Below are 19,986 nucleotides of genomic sequence, written 5' to 3' on the forward strand. Positions count from 1 at the left end.
CTGGGGCTGGGAAACACCTCTTTCCAGAGACCTAGAGCTGCTGCGAGCCAGAGTAGATAATACTGGGCTAGAAAGTCAAGAGTCTGACCTGATATAATACTGGGCTAGAAAGTCAAGAGTCTGACCTGATATGCAGTTTCTTATGTTCCTACATCCTTCCCCCTCCCCCCAAAAACCAAACAAATAATTTAAGGAAACTTACAAATAGAGAATGAGCAGTGCTGGCCAACAGCTAAATTAGCTAAACATGAAAAAGCCAGGTTTTATGAACAACATTCTCTTACCTTACAGATGACTTTGGGGACACTTTCAGAGTTTCATATTCATACTGTTTGACAAGTTCGTCCAGGTTCTTGCATATCTGTACAATAAACGGTGCCACTGTCCAACCTAAAGATCTCCCAAAGAATGGCAAGGAATATGCAACCAAACCCACCCAAGCTGGATGCATGCCATAGCCATACTCTGGCTGCAAGCCTCGGACTACGGCAGACACAAATAATCCCTGCGAGGTTATAGGGTGTGGATGCACATACTGCATTGCACTAATGGCCTCCTGGAAGTTAAGTGACTTTTGCCATTCCTTAGATAGGCCTGGTTGATTTTCCACCTCCTCCTGAGTCTGTCCAAGGTGATGCTCCAAGACTATCAACACTTGCAGAAGTTTAAGCAGCTCAATCTGTAATGGGTGCTCGCTCCAAATCTGATCAGGACCAAAGTTGATTAGGTTTTCCTCGAGGATGCACTCTTCACTTAACCCATTAGTCTTATTGGCCATCGTATGTCCATAGCACTTCTGACTTACATACATAGAAGCTGATAGAGAAAGGAGGACAAATTCTTGAACTTTGCACCTGCCAAGCAAGTTGCGTATAAATTCTGCGTCCCTGCTCTCTGATGATTTGGCCATTGTAGCCAACTGTGTCATCATTCTTATCAAGACTTCAACACTTTTGACCTGGACATCCTTATTGCCAAGGACATCTTTGTGAGTTACTTTTAAGTAACAAGGGTAGTAAGAGCGCAGGAAACTCAGACACAGGTATGTCAGCAACTCTATTAACAGTGAATGGGGACACACAGTTGGTGACTGAGTCTGAAGCTTTCCGTAGAAGCTCTGTCCCACCAGAGCTTCCTGGTGGCGGGCTAGAAGATTGTAGATGAGATTCAGATGAGCTGTGGAGCTAGTATCCATGCTAGTGCTGGCTACAGCTTCAATAAACTCCCTAGGGTTTGTTTTGAGTACTGCCTCTAGTACAGAAAAAGCATATAGTACCCTTTTGGAATCATATGGCTGCAGGTACAAAAGAATGTGCTTAAACAGAGCCTCAGCTATTTCCTGTTTTTCCTTCTGCTGTTTTAGCAACCTAGCAGTGGTAAGGGCTTGAAGCTCCAAATCCACCTCGTCATCGCTTGAGAGAGACTCTGATGCTTGAGTTTTCTCAGAATCTGCGCGTACCAGATTGAGCATGGTGCTGGATTTGGAACTTTCAGGAGGATAAACATTAGAAGAACCAACAAGCTTCATGCTTTCTTTGTCGTCTGTTGAGCCACTGTAGTTCTCGTCATTGCTCATATCCTGCTGATCCAGAGAAGGTGAAAAGGATGATGTATTATCACTATCTGTAGGTCCAGTGCTGGTATCAGCAGACTCTGTGTGTTCACTATTATCCTCCTCGTCCACGTCTTGTGAAGCTACTGCACACCGAAAATCATCACTTACAGCCAGTTCATTTTTAAGCAGGCATTTTTCTGGGTCTTTTTCAACTTCAGCCCAAATGGCTTCCCTGTCCACAGTTGTAAACTGGCTCAGTGGCAAACTTTCTTCAGAGCTGCTTTCAGAACGCCCCAAGGACTTCTGGAAAGGGACTTTTTTCTTTTTGTACCAGAAACGCATGTCTTCTGAAAGAGAGCACAATTGCCTTTCTAAAAAAGTGACCACTCATTCAGTAGTGAAGGTGCAGCCTTCCGACAGCAGCCGCTTTCTCATCCCAGTATCTGAACACAATGGGTGAGCCTCTTCCTTTGCAACTGTGCCATGCGTTCACAATAGACTGTTGTTAAGGGACCTATGTTCTGAAGCAATGTCTATCTGCTGTATACTTTTAGGTGTCTGATTTTATTCTTCTTTTGGCCTGAAATTGTTGATGCAGCAACCCCCTTTTTAATGATATTTTATCATTTTATTTGCAAACCACCAAGAGTCCAATGTTCTTGGGCAGCCATTTATGAACATAGCAAATAAAAATTAACATGTATTGGCTAGTATTTGTAGATTATGATCTTTAACAATTTGGACTTCTTACATTGGAAATTATGGCATCCTTTGTATCTTTGTGATGCTCATATATACATCAAGGCATGAGAGACAAGCCATGCTCACATACTGATCCTCTCTGGTTTGCCCTTCCCTATCTTAAAACAACAAACCTTTAATTTTTCCCTAGAACAATAACTAAGCTGGACAACACCTATCATAAAAGCTTAAAGTTACTAATTGTAACCAATGTTATTGACTAACATTGTTTATTTCTTCTTTTGAAATGCCAAACAATTTTTATTAGTTAAAAAAAAATAGAATTAAGTGTCTGAGACTCGCCCCTAGATACTGAGTTCTGTCCCTAGATACTGAGTTCTGTGTGCTGATATGAAGGGAGGATAACACACACACACACAGCACCTGTTACAGGTAAAAGCTAAGGTGCAGCAAGTCAATGTGTACTACATAGAAGGCAAATTTAGACTTCAACCCTGTACAGGCCAAAATTTTCTATGCTTGGGGTTTCTGTTTAGACAAAAAAGGTGACATGCCTAACAAATATTTTCCCCCTCCTGCTCCCATACTACTACAGGCTGGGGCAGCCCATGAAAAGGACTAGCAGTGGTTTCAGGAAATACAAAAGAAATATACTGCCCACAACATGCAATTTATGGAATTCATGGCCAAAATATGTGGTGATAGCTACCACATTGAAAAGGGAATTGGAAGCATTAATGGAAGGCCAAGTCTTATCACTTCCTGCTAGCCTTGATGGCTAAAGAAACCTCCAGGATTTTATATATAGCATTGCCATGTGTGTGTGTGTGTGTGAGAGAGAGGGGGAGGGGTATGTGTTTTCATGCATGGTTTGAAGGCTCTCCAGGGGCATCTATTTGGAGACCAAATGCTGGACTGGGTGGACTTTTCACCTGAAGGAGAAGGAATCTTCTGAAGTGAAATCTTACCTGCTGATTTTTTCTGCTTGACACAGTGAATAGAGGTACGCTGTGTCCTGGGATGAAGCAGAAGCAGAAGGATGGGTTCCAGAATTCGTGCAACATCATTAAGTGACAGCGCTCGTATCAACCAACCCTGTGCAGCAGCACCAATAGCTCCATCCGAATTATTAAGACTGTCCAATACAACGAACAGAGACCTGGATGGAGAAATTACAGTAATATTTGTTCAAGGTAACAAGGCTAGATTTATGTTAAAATGTTGAGTTGGAAGACTAGTTTCCAAAAAGGGACACATTTTTTAAAACAGCTTTTCCAGCAATAGTAACATTCTCTGCCTTCTTCAATTTTTTTAGTTACAGGTAGGTAGCAGTGTTGGTCTGACGAAGTCGAAACAAAATAAAAAAAATTCCTTCCAGCAGCACCTTAAAGACCAACTAAGTTTTTATTTTGGTATGAGCTTTCGTGTGCATGCACACTTCTTCAGATACACTGAAATAAATAAATGGACATAAATCTGACATCAGGAATTACAAGACAGAGAAACCAGTAGGAGAACACTTCAATCTCCCAGGACATTCTATACAAGATCTCAAAGTAGCAGCATTTTGGCTAAGGTAGCGGTGTGGTCTAAACCACTGAGCCTAGGGATTGCCGGTTGGCAGTTCGAATTCCCGTGACAGGGTGAGCTCCCGTTGCTCGGTCCCTGCTCCTGCCAACCTAGCAGTTCGAAAGCACCTCAAGTGCAAGCAGATAAATAGGTACCGCTCTGGTGGGAAGGTAAACGGCGTTTCCGTGCACGGCTCTGGTTCACCAGAAGTGGCTTAGTCATGCTGGCCACATGACCCGGAAGCTGTCTGCGGACAAACACCGGCTGCCTCGGCCTATAGAGCGAGATGAGCGCGCAACCCCAGAGTCGTCCGCGACTGGACTTATTGGTCAGGGGTACCTTTCCCTTTCCCTATATTTTGGGTACATATGAAACTAGTCTTTTCAATTCAATGACCAAAAGTAAATTTAATTTAAACCTACACCATCAAAATAGACATAAAAGTAATAGCAATACCTATCAAAAGAGCGATTGTGGGAAGTGACTCTGTTGCCTTGGATTTCTCTGGTCAAATGCCACATGACAGAGAACCGGAACAGTGCCTCCAGCCTTGTCCCCTTAGGAGGAAAGAAACCCAAAGCAAAATCAGAACAAAATTTTTTTTTATGAGTTAGTTTGATATATTCAACTACATAGATTTAAAATTGCAGCCTTGCAACCTACATAAGTTAGTGATATATATGGAAAGACAAGAATACTCTGATGAATGTGCACTTTCCCCTCAATACAAGAAAAAATGTTTGAGATCTCTTTGAAAATGGCAGTAGTCAGAGTGAAATGAATTATTATATTCTTCTAAAAGCTTAGCTCTATTTCCTTTTAGTTTGAGAAAAATGAAGCCTAGATGGAAAGATTATAGTGAACATGTGGTTACTTATGCTTCCAAAGATGAAGAAAATTAGTGTATCGTTAGCAAGCAGGCTGGTTAATTAAACCTGCTCTTCATTATCCAGTTAATTACATCTACTCAAAACCCAGAAGAAGGGATAAAATATAAACTCTGGTTTGAGGAAAGGCTTCTCAGTCCTTGCCACAATGAGCTACCCAAAGTGCTTGCCAACCTAGGGCAGCAGGTAGCCGATGCAGTGTAAGAAGGAAGATTTTGACCAATATTTACTCAAGAGGGATAGGAGACTAGCCCAAGAATGGAGCTGAGACAGCATCTGTCTACTGGACAGAAGAGCCACATCTAACAGGGCAGCAGCCAAAAAACTGTCTGAAACTGCATGAAGCCAATGGCTGATTCAGTTTAGGACTGCCTACTCTGGCTGGAAGCAACTCTTCAGGAGTTTCCAATAGGTTTGTCAATGCTCCATTACGCAAGACACATTTTGTTTTTCAGACTGGATGTGCCATGGATCTTTAACATGCAAGGCATATGTTCTACCACACACAAGTGATCTTCCTTAATATTCACACAGCTTTTAATTTATTTTTAAACCGTATCAATCTGGGGTCTAATGGAGCCCTTTAAAAGTCTTAGCAGAAAGGAATGTTAATCACAGATTTCAAAACAATTCCAGTTTAACATAAAATATATACCACTGATATTCCAAAAACATAGGGTGGTATCTAACCAGTGCACCCTGTCAAGCAAGGATTTCTATTTGGGCAAAGGAACTTTCTCCCTCCTATACACATGCTCCCCCAAAATCTGTTCTAGGAGTGACTGCGATATGCCCCCCCCCAAAAAAAACTAGAGTGCTGTGTTAGGCTATACAACTTTTAATAAACCTTACTTTATCATGGTCCAGCAATGCATGGCAGATGATGTCTTCACAGATATTAGCAGATGGAGCTAGGCAATGAAGACGGTAGAACAGCTCTACACAAGTGTTGTGATGCTCTCTTGTCTCTTTGTTTAGCTGATTCCAAAGCACTTGAGCAACTCTCTGTAGTGAAATTTAAAAAATAAAACCACAATTTCAGGCAGGTTTAAAGGAATCTGTGTTACTGAAAATAGTTCATGGTTTTCTATACCCCACACCATCATACAGCACCATGTTTATTAATGCAATCAAAAGATAATGTGAACACGGAAAACAGTACTCCTCGAGTCAAACTATGCCATTTGATAGGGCAAAAATGCATTTCATAGTAACTAGATGTTAATACCCTATAAAAATACACAGTGCCACCCACATCCCTATACAGCAGAATAATCTAAGTGATGAATACCACTGGAAAGCACATTTGTTTTAAAGGGCAGTTAAGATATAATAATTTCTTTAAAATGTTACAATTTCTTTCTTTCCAAAGTTCACTTCGTTGTAGTGGAAAGCAAGTCAGCGCACCCTCATCACACTGCAGTAGGTAAGGAAGAATTACAGAATTTGGGTGCCCCAATTTGTATGAGCAGAATCATTTTCTGCTAAAGCAAAGCCCCCACGGAATATGTGTGTGCATTAATATAATTCTTGGTTTGTATTTCACTAGTTCTATGCGACTGTGAAGCAAAGTTTAATACTGAATTGTTACTAAGGATTATTTGTAAGTGCTTTTTAAAGTCAACACGGCAAGGAAATGGGCAATGATTTGTACTTCAGCAGGACGTTTCTATTTACTTTCTGGGCCGGTTGCAATGGTTTGCCCATCAGCACTGGAGAGTGGAATGCTGAGCTACCTTCATCCTTGATGAGTTTGGTTTTTGTACCTCTAGTGAATATCATCCCATGCTATTTCTGCAAGTTGATGTCTTTTCCCTTCCCTTCCCTTCCCCACCCCATAACACCATTACGGCTGCTCTTCCAGGGTCGCAGTTGCCATGTTGTTTAAGAGGCGAAAGTGCTAGATAGAAACAAGTAAACAACATTAAGCCACTTGCACATTAAAAGCATTCCATTTCCATGGAAACAACAATGCCCAACACATGATGAAAAGTTTATAATGCAGCTTTGCATGGATTTTAGTACATTACCTGGTAGAAATCAGTTTTTTCCGAAATCAGTTTGAGAACCCCATGTGCAATAGGAGGAACTGTGACCATCTGCAGCCTTCCAAAGAAGGGGTTCTGCCCAGGAACTTTATACCGCTTTACTCGGTCTTCAATAACCAGTGCCAATGATTGGGATTGGTTAATTACTTCTAGCAGTACAGAGATGGACACATTCTGAATGTGGCAGTCATTGACACAGCAACATATTGTCATCAGGGATTTGAGCCACAGGGGGAAACTGGATTCACAGCCACCTGAAGAGAGCAGACAAATAGTTTTAGCTCCAGTTTTAGTACAATCGTTGTTCGAAACACTTTGTCCCCTTGACAAACATTTATCATTTGACACAGGCATCCCCAAACTGCGGCCCTCCAGATGCTTTGGCCTACAACTCCCATGATCCCTAGCTAACAGGACCAGTGGTCGGGGAAGATGGGAATTGTAGTCCAAAACATATGGAGGGCCAGAGTTTGGGGATGCCTGATTTAACATATGCAAGTGCCACAAAATGTTACAATGCATCCTTCACCTGTGAGTACAGAGGAAGCTGCATTTAGATCAGTGTTGTCTACACTGTCTGGCAGCAGCTCTCTAGAGGACATTCCCAGAACTAACCAGAAATGCTGGGGATCGAACATGGGGCCTTCTGTTTGCAAAACAGATGCTCTGCCCTTCTCTAACAGAAGTGATCCTGCTCAGGATTCTAGCCAGCCCACCCATTCCTTTACCCCATGACCACCACTTTCCTTTCTAACAAACAGTCAACATTATTTAGTTATGCAACACATTTAGTCCTCATTGGGCTGCTTTGGGGATGCTTCTTAGAATCATAGAATCATAGAGTTGGAAGAGACCACAAGGGCCATCCAGTCCAACCCCCTGCCAAGCAGGAAACACCATCAAAGCATTCTTGACATATGGCTGTCAAGCCTCTGCTTAAAGACCTCCAGAGAAGGAGACTCCACCACACTTCTTGGCAGCAAATTCCACTGCCGAACAGCTCTTACTGTCAGGAAGTTCTTCCTAATGTTTAGGTGGAATCTTCTTTCTTGTAGTTTGAATCCATTGCTCCGTGTCCGCTTCTCTGGAGCAGCAGAAAACAACCTTTCACCCTCCTCTATATGACATCCTTTTATATATTTGAACATGGCTATCATATCGCCCCTTAACCTTCTCTTCTCCAGGCTAAACATACCCAGCTCCCTAAGCCGTTCCTCATAAGGCATTGTTTCCAGGCCTTTGACCGTTTTGGTTGCCCTCCTCTGGACACGTTCCAGCTTGTCAGTATCCTTATTGAACTGTGGTGCCCAGAACTGGACACAGTACTCCAGGTGAGGTCTGACCAGAGCAGAATACAGTGGTACTATTACTTCCCTTGATCTAGATGCTATACTCCTATTGATCCTATTCTTATCCCATTAAAGTTTTGTGTGAGTGTGTGTGTGTGTGTGTGTGTGTGTGTGTCTGTGCTTTCTCCAAACATAGTGATACCCCTGTCTTTACTCACAATCTAAGGAACATTACATTACTCACAATCTAAGGAACATTACAGTGGTACCTCGGGTTACAAACGCTTCAGGTTACAAACTTTCAGGTTACAAATTCCGCTAACCCAGAAATAGTACCTCAGGTTAAGAACTTTGCTTCAGGATGAGAACAGAAATCGTGCTCTGGCGGCGCAGCGGCAGCAGGAGGCTCCATTAGCTAAAGTGGTGCTTCAGGTTAAGAACAGTTTCAGGCTAAGAACGGACCTCCGGAACGAATTAAGTTCTTAACCAGAGGTACCACTGTACTTGGTAAGTACATTACAGTGCTAGATACATTACTAAACAAGATGATGGAAGTATCAACCCATTTTTCATCTGAAAGTCATTGGCCAATTGTGTATGGGAAATGCAGATTAGACAGGGAACTCATCCAGACCTCAACATACCAAATAGAAAAAAGCAACCACGGTATGAATGCAAATTTACCTAGCAACAAGTCCAACTATGCTCAGTGGGATTTACTCCTAGGGAAATATGCATTGGAATGCAGTCAAAGAGCACAAGCTCTTTCAGAAAACACCACTTTAATGAAATACTGGCAAATACTGGCCTACTTGATCCTTTAACCTTCAATCTGCTCAACACATACCTGGCCATCCTTTCTTGACTCAGGGCTTTATTTGCTCTCTGAAAGTCACATGCCCTAGGCCTTAACTGGTCCTTGCCCTACACTTACAAATTTAGAGCTCTATCACGTTACCATTTTTGCACAATTCTAATGAAAGGTTATTCAATACACAACACTGCCTTATTATGTACTCTTCTGCAAATTATAATGTTCCTCTTACCAGGCACTTGAAAGAGAGACAAATGGAGCTCCTCAGTTTCCTCCTCAGAAAGATAAACAGGGAAAGTAGTACAATCCAATAAGAGGTAGCATAGAGCTGCAAAGGCCTCTCTACAGTCTTCTCTCATATCTCCCAAGTCAAGCATAACTTGGTCAATATCCCATTCTTCTTCCTTTTTTCCCCTTTCACCACCAAGCTCTTCTGAAGGAGATGGAGGATCCATATCTTTCTGTTTAAAAGATGACCCTCGGACATTGAATAGGTCGGTTAGCATCTGCTTAAACTGAGGCACAGTTATTTGCTTGGAATCCCATGAGCTCCTTTTCTTGGAAATATTTCCAGTAGCTTGATAATGGTTTCCTTTTTTCTGCCCTTGTCTTGCATGCAGAACACTGCCATTACTGGGATCTTGTAGATGAACGACAAATACGTATTTACTGGCAAATTTAGCCACCAGCTCCTGGATGCACTGCAAGGTCTTCTGCATGCTCCCACCCTTTTTCCAGACATCATCTTTTTCGGGAGTTACCCTAGGTATTCTCAAGTGCTGAGAAAACTCTGGGGATGAAGTGCTAAGGCCTATACCACTGTCTTCAGATTTGAGTGGAGGAAAAAGACCGTCATCTTCATTCTGGAGCACTTTGGATTCTGAAGTCAGTTCCTGGTTTTCTTCCCTCATGGGGCTCTGAAATAACACAAGGATGTGGACCCAAATGTGAATGTTGAGGTTTACTCTATACAAAAACCATACATGAATAACATTAAAATATCCTTGCATGTTTAAACTACTGCATGTTTCAAATGCCTGGTAAATACTTTTTCTATTATATCAGGCTTGTGCAAGCAAACAAGAATACATATTTCCACAACAGCTATCCAAAACCTTTTACAGTGGTACCTCGGTTTAAGTACACAATTGCTTCCGGAAGTCTGTACTTAAACTGAAGCGTACTTAACCTGAAGCGAACTTTCCCATTGAAAGTAATGGAAAATGGATTAATCCGTTCCAGACGGGTCCGCGGAGTACTTAAACTGAAAGTACTCAAACTGAAGCATACTTAAACCGAGGTATGACTGCATATGGTTTTTATTGTATGGCCTTATGTACTGTTGTTGTGAACCACTTTGCTATTTATAGGCATAGAAATATTTTTATAAGTAAATAAACAGATGTGGGGTGGAACACTGCCTTACATGAAACAAAGACACAAATCTGGTAGAGAACAGTGGGGATTTATATTTGTCTGGAACTATCCCTGTGCTATTCAAATGCAAAGGCATACATATTCTGCTTTAAGTATTACACAAATTCAGAGAATGGAGAAATAGAGCAGAGTTTCAGCGTACTGATGCCATTCTGCCCTCATGAATGTTCCCAGCAGCTTCACATCAATATGAAATACCATTTGAGATAAAATAGTGCCCTGCAGCATCCCTTAGTGTAACCACCAGGGGGCAAAAAAAAAGCACTCTCCTAATACAACTTTCTGGACTTGGTCCTGTAGATAGATAGGACCAGAATCACTGTAACACAGTGTCCCCAATCCCCATCCCATGGAGCTGGTCCAGGAGCAAATCACTGTCCATGGTACTGAAAGCCACAAGAGATCTAGAAGCAGGAGCAAGGTTGCTCCCTGTAAAAGTCAAACTCTCCACTACCTTCCCTGAGAAGTGGATATTTGTAACTGGATGATAAGTTATTCCAATATTAATATTACTATAGCAAAATAATGTACTGAAGCACCTACACCTCTCATCATGTATGAGACTGAATATTCAGCCTTTTGGGCCAAGTGCAGAAAGCCACCATAAGCATCAGACTCTTGACATGACAAGTCAAACTGACTACTGTATTTGTGTTATTTGCAAGAAACATAGTACAGTGGTACCTCGACTTACGAATGTTTCTACTTACGAACGGAGCTCCGTCCGCCATCTTGGATGCGGATTAGATAGGATTTTTTCTACTTATGAATTTTTAGAAAGGGTTGCTTCGACTTACGAATTTTTCTCCTAATGCATTCCTATGGGATTCGACTTACAATTTTTTTCAACTTACGAACGACTTGACAACCGAATTTTTCGACTTACGAATGGGGGTAATGGCCGCACGCTTAAAAATGTATCGACATCCAGGAAAAAACCGCGGTGGTTTTAGATAGGGTTGCTTCGACTTACACATTTTTCCGTTTTCAATGTATTCCTATGGGAAATCACATTTCCAATGGCGTTTTTCGACTTACGAATTTTTCGACTTACGAAGGTGCCTTCGGAATGGATTTAATTTGTAAGTCGAGGCACCACTGTACTGATACCCAGTTTAATACTTAGGATGGTGGGGGTGGGGGGGTGGGGAGGCGAAGTGTCCCATTACAGCATAAGAACTACAGTACAGCAAAATGAATGACCACATTAACAATCTGATTAATCCATTCACAAAATGTATTATAGACATAAACTCATCTCTTAATACCTACAGTGTCTGAGCTTCCTGTATCAGTACCTAGGTAGGCAGGGGGCATCTGCACTTTGCTAAGTACTTTGAAGCATGTCCTTAAGGCATGAGTGAGCTCTGGTAAACTTAGTGTTTCCATGTTTTCCAGGAGAGATTGCACTATACAGCAGAGCATCTGTGGCAGATAGAGAGACTGCACTTCGGAATAAAGTTCCTATAAAAACAAGACATTTCAAATAAGCAAATCTCTTAAATCTTTGACATACATTTAATTTAGAAATCAGTTCTTCTTGCTTACTAAGTTTTACGTATATACATGCAATCAATTACATCTTTATTCTAATCTTATTTATTATGTTAATTTTTTTAAAAAAAACAACAACATTTTTTTTAAAACAACTGCTTTTAGTCATGTTGCTAACATTTTGGGGCTTGTTGAAGAATGGCAGGTTATATTAAATCAGGCATCCTAGAGAAGTCACTTTACTTTAACCCAAAGAACAGCTAAAGAACACAGCACACACATAGTTATCTAATATTAAATGAGGTTGTAAAAACAAGTTTGCAGATTTATCAATCTTTTGTTTTCTTCTAGGGCACAAAGGTAAAGGTAAAGGTAAAGGGACCCCTGACCATTAGGTCCAGTCGTGACCGACTCTGGGGTTGCGCGCTCATCTCGCATTATTGGCCGAGGGAGCCGGCGTACAGCTTCCAGGTCATGTGGCCAGCATGACAAAGCCGCTTCTGGCAAACCAGAGCAGCACACGGAAACGTCGTTTACCTTCCCGCTGTAGCGGTTCCTATTTATCTACTTGCACTTTGACGTGCTTTCGAACTGCTAGGTTGGCAGGAGCTGGGACCAAGCAACGGGAGCTCACCCCGTCACAGGGATTCGAACCGCCGACCTTCTGATCAGCAAGCCCTAGGCTCAGTGGTTTAACCCACAGCGCCACCTGGGTCCCCCTAGGGCACAAAAGCTGCCCATAAATGTACAAAAAGTTGAACAAAATCTATCATTCCACAGCTCTTTAATAGATGTGTGAAACTTAAGTCATAAAAGTTGAGCAAATCATAAAAGACAAGACCAATGCCCTAGTATGCAAAAAACACTTTACAAATGACAAATGTGTCCATGCACCAGCAGATATTTGGCAATTAAAAATGTATATACATTTTTATCCCAAAAAGGGATACACATGGAAATTGACTTACTAATGGTATTACATCTAGAAGAAATATCAGTAGAGTGCAGAGTTCTGAAACGGTTGCAACATTCCTCGTCATAAGTTGTGTCTGCGTAGATTTATTTCTACAATTGAAAGGGAAAGCGTGGTTTTGAGAAACTTTTTAGAAATTGAACTGCATTGATTGTTTTCTGTTGCTTGCTACTTTTGGTAGAAATGCAGCTAATAAATGTTTTTATATTTATGGCTGAAATGTAATAAAGCTCAAGCATTGAGGAGGATGGTAAAGAAAGCAGTAGATGAAGGCTTCCCTAATATATACTGTATCTACTAAATTATGTGAATGCTGCAGCAGCATATTATCCCTAAGTTTTATACATTATATCAATGGCCAGGATCTTGTATCCCTAGACATGAAAATACATATACATTTAAGGATCAAGGATGAGTTAACTTGACTCCCTTTAATAAGATAAAAAGTTAGCAAACAAAACAAGATTTTTAAAACCTGCATATTATGAAAACTACTGTTTATAAACTACCAAGTTATGCTTTTATTGTTAAATATAGAAATTTCATAGGAAGCAATTCATAAACTATATGAAATAAACAAATAGAACTAAGATTCAAACAAAACGTTCAACTGAGTTGTCCAACAGGTTCATAAGGCTATATCCATGTATATTTTTTAAGTATCCTACTCATTTAATTCAAATTTGTTCTCCTACCATTCTCTCAGCCATTTACTTACTTACTGTACTTAAATGTATGGCTATTGAAAGATTTCTATAATGATTTTCAGAAAATGTATTACAGTGGTGTACAACAATAAAACTTCATAGGAAATACATACAACACACAGTAGGTCAAGAAGAAGGAGCGGATTAACTCCAACTCTTAGATTAACTCCAACAGCATAATATATAGGCCTATATATATATATATATATATATATAAGCTACCTGAAGCAGTCTTCGAAACATCTGGTCATATAATCCCAGAGAAAATCCGTGCTTAAGGATGTGATCAGCAGATTAGCTGTTTTAACTATCTCAGATGCATTCTTGTTTTCTTTGATTGCACTAAAAACAGCAAGAGTCAAACAAATGTAAATATTCAGCAGTAAGCATTCTGAAGTATTAAGCACAGAAGTCAAAGAACAAATATATATTGCAAAATATGAAATCTAGCAGGGTAATGGGAACTATGTCTCATTGGCTGTTGTTGATTTCTGCTGCATATGCTTCTGACAGCATCCTGGCCACAAGATGGGTTGTGTACTGCAGTTCCCATGGCACCAAAAGCCCTACTGGACTACCAGCATCAATGGACCCTACATTTCCAATTGACTGTTGCAGCTGATAATCCTACAAGGGGCCCTGTAGCCATTTCCCCCCATGTCATCATCAAGAGAGTTGAGAGGCCTCAGCTCAGAATAAGGCCAAGCTTGATGCAGACTCAAATAAAACCAAACCCTTAATTACAACTTGCTTGCAGTGTGCTCATTCTAAACTGAGTGCAGGGGTGCTCACTCACCACTACTTATAAAAAAAATGATCAACATATTAAGTGTGTCTAACTATTCTAGTTCAATGCTCAATTTCAATGAAATTTACTTTCAAGGAAATGCTAATTTGGGCACTCAAATGCAACAACACAATAGTCATGGTCAGCAGGAAACTAGCAGGGGTTCGGGGAAAGATAAATCAAATCCTAGCAGTGTTTTTCAGACACCTGATTAATGTCAGAGCAAAACAAAGAAAAAGAAAGACCAAAGCATACCTTGTAAGGACATTTCCTGTTTGACTGTAACTAAGTTTAAGATCAGAACCCAGTGTAGCCTTGCAATAAGAATAGAATGCTCTGATCACTTCAAGAAACAAATCCGCAACAACTGGTGGTCCTTCAACAAAAGAAAAATACAATGAAGTCTGATGATAATGAGTGGCAATATTCTATTTCAGAATAGAAGAGGAGGAAATAGAAACCCAACCTCTTAGCGGCTCAACAAATTAGGTAGATAATTGTCAAGCCCTGTTCCATTTTCACTGGAATGATCAAGAACCAACAATATGATCAGAAATGGTTTCCTAGAACCTTAATATTCTTAGCGAGAAGCCGAGTACTGTACCGGTCTCAGGTCATCAGATGAAGTAGGCTTCAGCTAATAATAACAACAATAATAATAATATTTATACCCCGCCACTCTGGGCAGCTTCCAACAAAATATTCAAATACAATGGTCTGTTAAACATTAAAAGCCTCCCTAAACAGGGCTGCCTTCAGGTGTCTTCTAAAAGTCTGATAGTTGTTTTTCTCTTTTTTATATATATTTTATTGATTTTATACAAAACAAAAACAAAAACAAAAGATACTACATTACATGTTTACCACTGGCTTCCACCCACCCTCCCAAGGCCCTCTTCTCCCACCAGAGGGACCCCCGAAAGGCAGGCAGCCGGCAGTGTTTCCTTTTATGGCTGGGTTTCTTCCCCCACCCCTCCCTCCCCCCCCAGAATCCCCCCCTGCCACCGGGAGACTCCAAGAGAGGGAACGAAGAGGGGGGCATCCGTCCAGCCAATTTCCAAACAGAAAAAAGAAAAACAAAAGAAAGAAGAAAAAAAGGAAAAATGAAAGAAAAATGACTTCCCCAACCTCCCCCCTATCCCGATTTCCATTTTCGATTCTTATTTAACAGTATTCTTATTCTTATTCCCATTCTATTTCTACAAAAAAAATTAACCTTATATTATAAAAAAACTGTCCCACTTTTTAAGTCCTCTTTAATCAAACTAGCTTGATCTTTCTAAATCTTTTTCATAAACAAATCTGCTCGTTACTTTTATTTTTGACCTGCCTATTTTTTATCCTCCAAAGCTCCTCTTTATTATTCTTATTTGCACAAATTAAAAATCATGATTTCCCCCCTCCCCGCCCCGATCACGGCCTTTCCCTTCCAGTCCAGTAAGTTCCAAAGTCGTCAGTCCAGTTGTCAGTCCTTTTTATCTGTCCTCAATAATTGATATTCAGTCTTCCTTCAACCCACCCCCTTCCTAACCTGTTTCAAAAACCAACCCCCTCTGTCTCCCCCTCCCCAGTCTTCTTTTCTTCTTTGCTGGCCATTTTTCTCATGGGTGTTCTGTCTCTCCTGTAGCTCTTGCATTATTGACTCCTGTGATCCATCTTTGTTCTTTAAATTTTCCTTTTTCCCATCGCTCAGTTCATACGGCCACTCGTCGTCTTGTGCCTTTTTTTCGGTTGAAACCTTTTCCTGTAATTCTTGTGTTCCTTCTTTAATCAAGTCCTCTTTTTGCAAATCTTGCTCCTTTTCCTCTGGTAAGTCCCGTTCTCTGAGCTCCTGTAGATCTTGATTTATTTCCAACAATTGTTGCTGAGTCTTGTACGTTTCTATTCTAAATTCCCATAAGAGTTTTATCACTCTGTCCTTGAACGCAGATGTGCAGTCTTTTGTTGCCATTGTTCCAGCTTGCTGAGGATGGCGCAAGGCTTGAGAGCCAGGGGGTGTTTACAAAAGAGATATATTATTGCAAAATCCAAACTGGAAACTGTGTATTGTCCGTAGTATCTAACTTCAACTTTAAATTTGTTTCAAACATTCAATCAACAAGTTTTTAAGTATCAAATCCTTATTGACATCCATCTTCACAATCAGCTTACCGTCCTCTCCGGGCTGCCGATTTCAGGGCAGGGAGAAGCTCTCCCTTTCCTAAGGTGCAGGGGATATCAGCTTTAAAATAAGTCTCTCTCCTTCACCCTGCCACCGGAGGTAATTCTTTAAATTTAGTCTCTGAAGGAGTTCATATAATAAGCTGCTTTTCGCTGAGACTGGTCGTCATTTCAATTGCACTGCTTCTTGCATCAATCAGTGGGAGAAGGTGACTTCCGTTCTTTTCCCCTTACTCCCGTTACCGAATTACAGTCCAATATTATATATTCAAACTTTACTCACGGGTTTTTCCAAATCAAAAATTTAGAAGAATCTGCCGCTCACCACCACCGGACTCGAAGCTTCACTTCGCTGAGGTAACGCTGTTCTCCAAAATGGCCCCCGCGACTGCAACCCTTTCTCTCTGGGACTCTTATTAGAGCTCACCAGAGGATCGGGGAATCGCTAAAAAATGGGGCACCGCCGGAGCTTTGTTTCCAGAACTCTCGATCTGGAACTCTTTTGGGGCGCTGCGGCGCTTTCGCAGCCTTCCCCCCCCCTCAGCGAAGCCGGGCTGTCTCGGAGCTCGAGACAAACCCCGCCGGCCAGATCGGGCGACAAACCGGAAGTCGATAGTTGTTTTTCTCTTTGACATCTGGTGGGAGGGTGTTCCACAGGGCGGGTGCCACTACTGAAAAGGCCCTCTGCCTGGTTCCCTGTAACTTGGCTTCTCGCAGTGAGGGAACCACCAGAAGGCCCTTGGCGCTGGACCTCAGTGTCCGGGCAGAACGATGGGGGTGGAGATGCTCCTTCAGGTATACTGGGGGTGCTTAGAATGCATTTCAGCCCTTAAAGCAACGTATCATTGTTTTTGTTGCAACAAACTAATACAACTATGTTTCAGGAGCTTTTCTTCAACTTTATATTCTTCATTTGAAGTTGTACTTCAGCAAGACCCACTGTAAGTACATAGAAATATATGTATTGCCCCCCCCCCCAATAACTGCAACTATTCATATTATACACCATTTATTTTGAGCTACTATTGTGGCCTTTCCCCTTACCACAGATTTGTTATCTGAACAAAAATGTTTTAAGCAGGCACTGAAAAGAGAACATCCAAGGTTGATGTCAATAAGCAGGGAGTTTCAAAGAATAGATGCTGCCAAGTAAGTCATGTTCATTACAGTAATTTCAACGGGTCTACTCTGAGCAGAACAAACAACAGATACAACCCATTCCTTTGAAAGCAGAAGGGCCAGTGCTTCATTATATCTGCACTAGGTTTCCTCAAAATATACTTTGAGAGAAGATCTAGCTTGCTAGAGGCTATACACCAATTTCAAGCAATATTTCAAAAGGATAGAAATAATGCCACAGGTTCTCTTATATTAAAATATTGCACAGATGTATGAAATAATGGTATTATTTTTCTATTATATGTCTGGCTTTTAAAAAAGAAGTAGCAGTAGCATGTTCATACCAATGGAATATACTTCCTTATTTCATTAGAGAAAAGGAAAAAGCAGGATTGCAGAACATCTTACAGTTAAGCCATAAGAGACCCTGAAAATGCAACATTAGTTTGGCAGTTACCGTACTTGTAATCATTTAGGAATAGAAATGTTATTTCCACAATAGAAATCTACAAGAGCTACTCAAGCAGCCAAGGTTGACAGCCATTCAGAACATAATCTAGAGACAAGATTGTTTTAAAAACAAATATGAAGCTATGGCCATAAAGCTGATATGGACAAAACAAAGGTCTGTTCATAGTGTGTTTCCTGCATACCCTGGAGGCATACTGAAGAACCATGACTAATGATCTGGGCACAAGCCTTATTGGGACTCATCACGATAAGAGAAGACATCCTGCTACCTATTGGCAAAGAAGGTGTAAAGTTTGTCCTTTGTTTTGCTTAGCCATCTATTGGCCTGTTCACATGTAATGTTAACCCATAGTTTATTAATTGGTATGGTTTGTTTATAACCAACAAACAACAATCTGAAGTCAGGGTTTGTTGTTGGCTATGGTTTGTTTTAGCTGTGACAGTGTCTTTAACTTTCTTCTTTAACAATGATTTGTCATCCCACGTCAGATGCTTGCTAAAGGCACAAACCTAGAACAAATGGAAAACAAATATACCGTAGTCAAGCATATTTTTGTATTAGTTCTCTTGAGAGACTTCCTTCTTACCTATTTCAGGTTTGTCAAGTAGGCTTATGAGAATGCGGAACGGTCTCAAATATGCATGATGCTGTTCCTCCAAGTCAGATTCTGCAAAATTTTGATGCAGTATTTCAATCAACGCCTGTTAAAACAATCAAATGTTGAATTTGGAAGCAAAAATAGCATTAACATTGTCACTTACTCTAATCTTACTGCTTGAAAGATCTCAAAACATAGCCAAACCCCGATTAAAAAGAAGGGGTGGTGGAAACTGACACCAGATTCCAAAGCCATTTTCAGAATTCCTCTTTTACAACCTAACATTGTTGTTCTCCTGTAACTGCAGAGAAGACATAGTGGCTTGTGCTGCAGCAGCTAAAGTAGAATGTGGTTTGGCATGGACAGGGGACTACCTCCTACTCACAGCAGACAATTCCCCCACATTGCCTTTAGAACGAGGGATCAGCACCAACAGAAGTATAGTGTCCAGTACCGCTCTGTACTGCCTTGGTCAGACCACATATGAAATACTGTGTTCAGTTCTGGGCATCATAACTTAAGAAGGATATTAACAAGCTGTAACGTGTGCAGTGGGCAAGCAAGATTATAAAGGATCTGGAAACCAAACCTGATGAGGAATGTTTGAGGGAGTTGGGTATGTTTAATCTGGCTAAGAGAAGACTGGGAAAAGATATGATACCGTAGTCATCTCCAAATATCTAAAGGGCTGTTACATGGAAGAAGGAGAAAGCTTGCTTTCTCCTGCTCCAGAGGCAAGGACCCAAATCAATGGGTTCAAGTTACAAGAAAGAAGATTCAAACTAAACATCAGACAGAACTTTCTGTTCAGCAGTGAAGCAGACTCCCACAAGAGCTGGTGGGCTCTTCTTTCATTGGAGGTTTTTAAGCTGCATTGCAGGGGGTTGGACTAGATGACCTTCCAGGTCCCTTCCAATTCTATGACTCTATGAATTGAAGGGATATGTTGATTTTTCTGCAGTTCTAGTATTTTGACCGGCTTCCTCCTCGCACTCAGAGCTACAAAACAGAAGCATAACTATGTAGAGACAGTTGAATGATGTCAGCAATGAAATGCAGTTGCTGACATGGCTGTGCCACTTCCTCCTGCTGTACCTACACACTGAGACTGGGATCGGATGCTACCACCAAAATTCCCATGTGTGATCCTATGAGCTGCTGAGCTTGCACATGGGTGATTAGGCAACAAGGAATGTATCTTTAAGGGAATTTATTATAATGTATGTTACATTCTTTAAGGAATATTACGCACCTCAACTAAAAGATCTTTGGAATATTTCCCAAAAAAGTAGAAGGCATGGTCCTCTAAGGACATAGAAATAGACGGATCTGGTAGGAAAGTACCTCCCTTGATATCAGAACCTGAGAACATTAT

General features: G+C 41.0%; 1 protein-coding gene across 4 annotated transcripts in view; it reads right to left on the minus strand.

The window, feature by feature from the left end:
• Positions 1-19,986, minus strand: part of DOP1B (DOP1 leucine zipper like protein B) — a 68,322-nt gene that overhangs the window by 29,921 nt on the left and 18,415 nt on the right. For 3 of the 4 annotated variants that reach the window (XM_060273580.1, XM_060273579.1, XM_035116017.2), the window contains 12 exons: positions 19,864-19,973; positions 18,600-18,714; positions 14,518-14,638; positions 13,698-13,817; positions 12,764-12,860; positions 11,574-11,765; positions 9,097-9,781; positions 6,744-7,015; positions 5,566-5,718; positions 4,283-4,383; positions 3,226-3,416; positions 285-1,902 (listed from right to left, as the gene is read on the minus strand). In XM_060273580.1, the coding sequence (XP_060129563.1) occupies positions 285-1,902; positions 3,226-3,416; positions 4,283-4,383; positions 5,566-5,718; positions 6,744-7,015; positions 9,097-9,781; positions 11,574-11,765; positions 12,764-12,860; positions 13,698-13,817; positions 14,518-14,638; positions 18,600-18,714; positions 19,864-19,973 (3,775 nt within the window). The remainder of the gene's footprint in view (positions 1-284; positions 1,903-3,225; positions 3,417-4,282; positions 4,384-5,565; positions 5,719-6,743; positions 7,016-9,096; positions 9,782-11,573; positions 11,766-12,763; positions 12,861-13,697; positions 13,818-14,517; positions 14,639-18,599; positions 18,715-19,863; positions 19,974-19,986) is intronic. The other variant, XM_060273581.1, reaches the window with a different exon arrangement.

This window comes from Zootoca vivipara, chromosome 4 (genome assembly GCF_963506605.1).
Source record: "Zootoca vivipara chromosome 4, rZooViv1.1, whole genome shotgun sequence".
NCBI classification, from domain to species: Eukaryota; Metazoa; Chordata; class Lepidosauria; order Squamata; family Lacertidae; genus Zootoca; species Zootoca vivipara.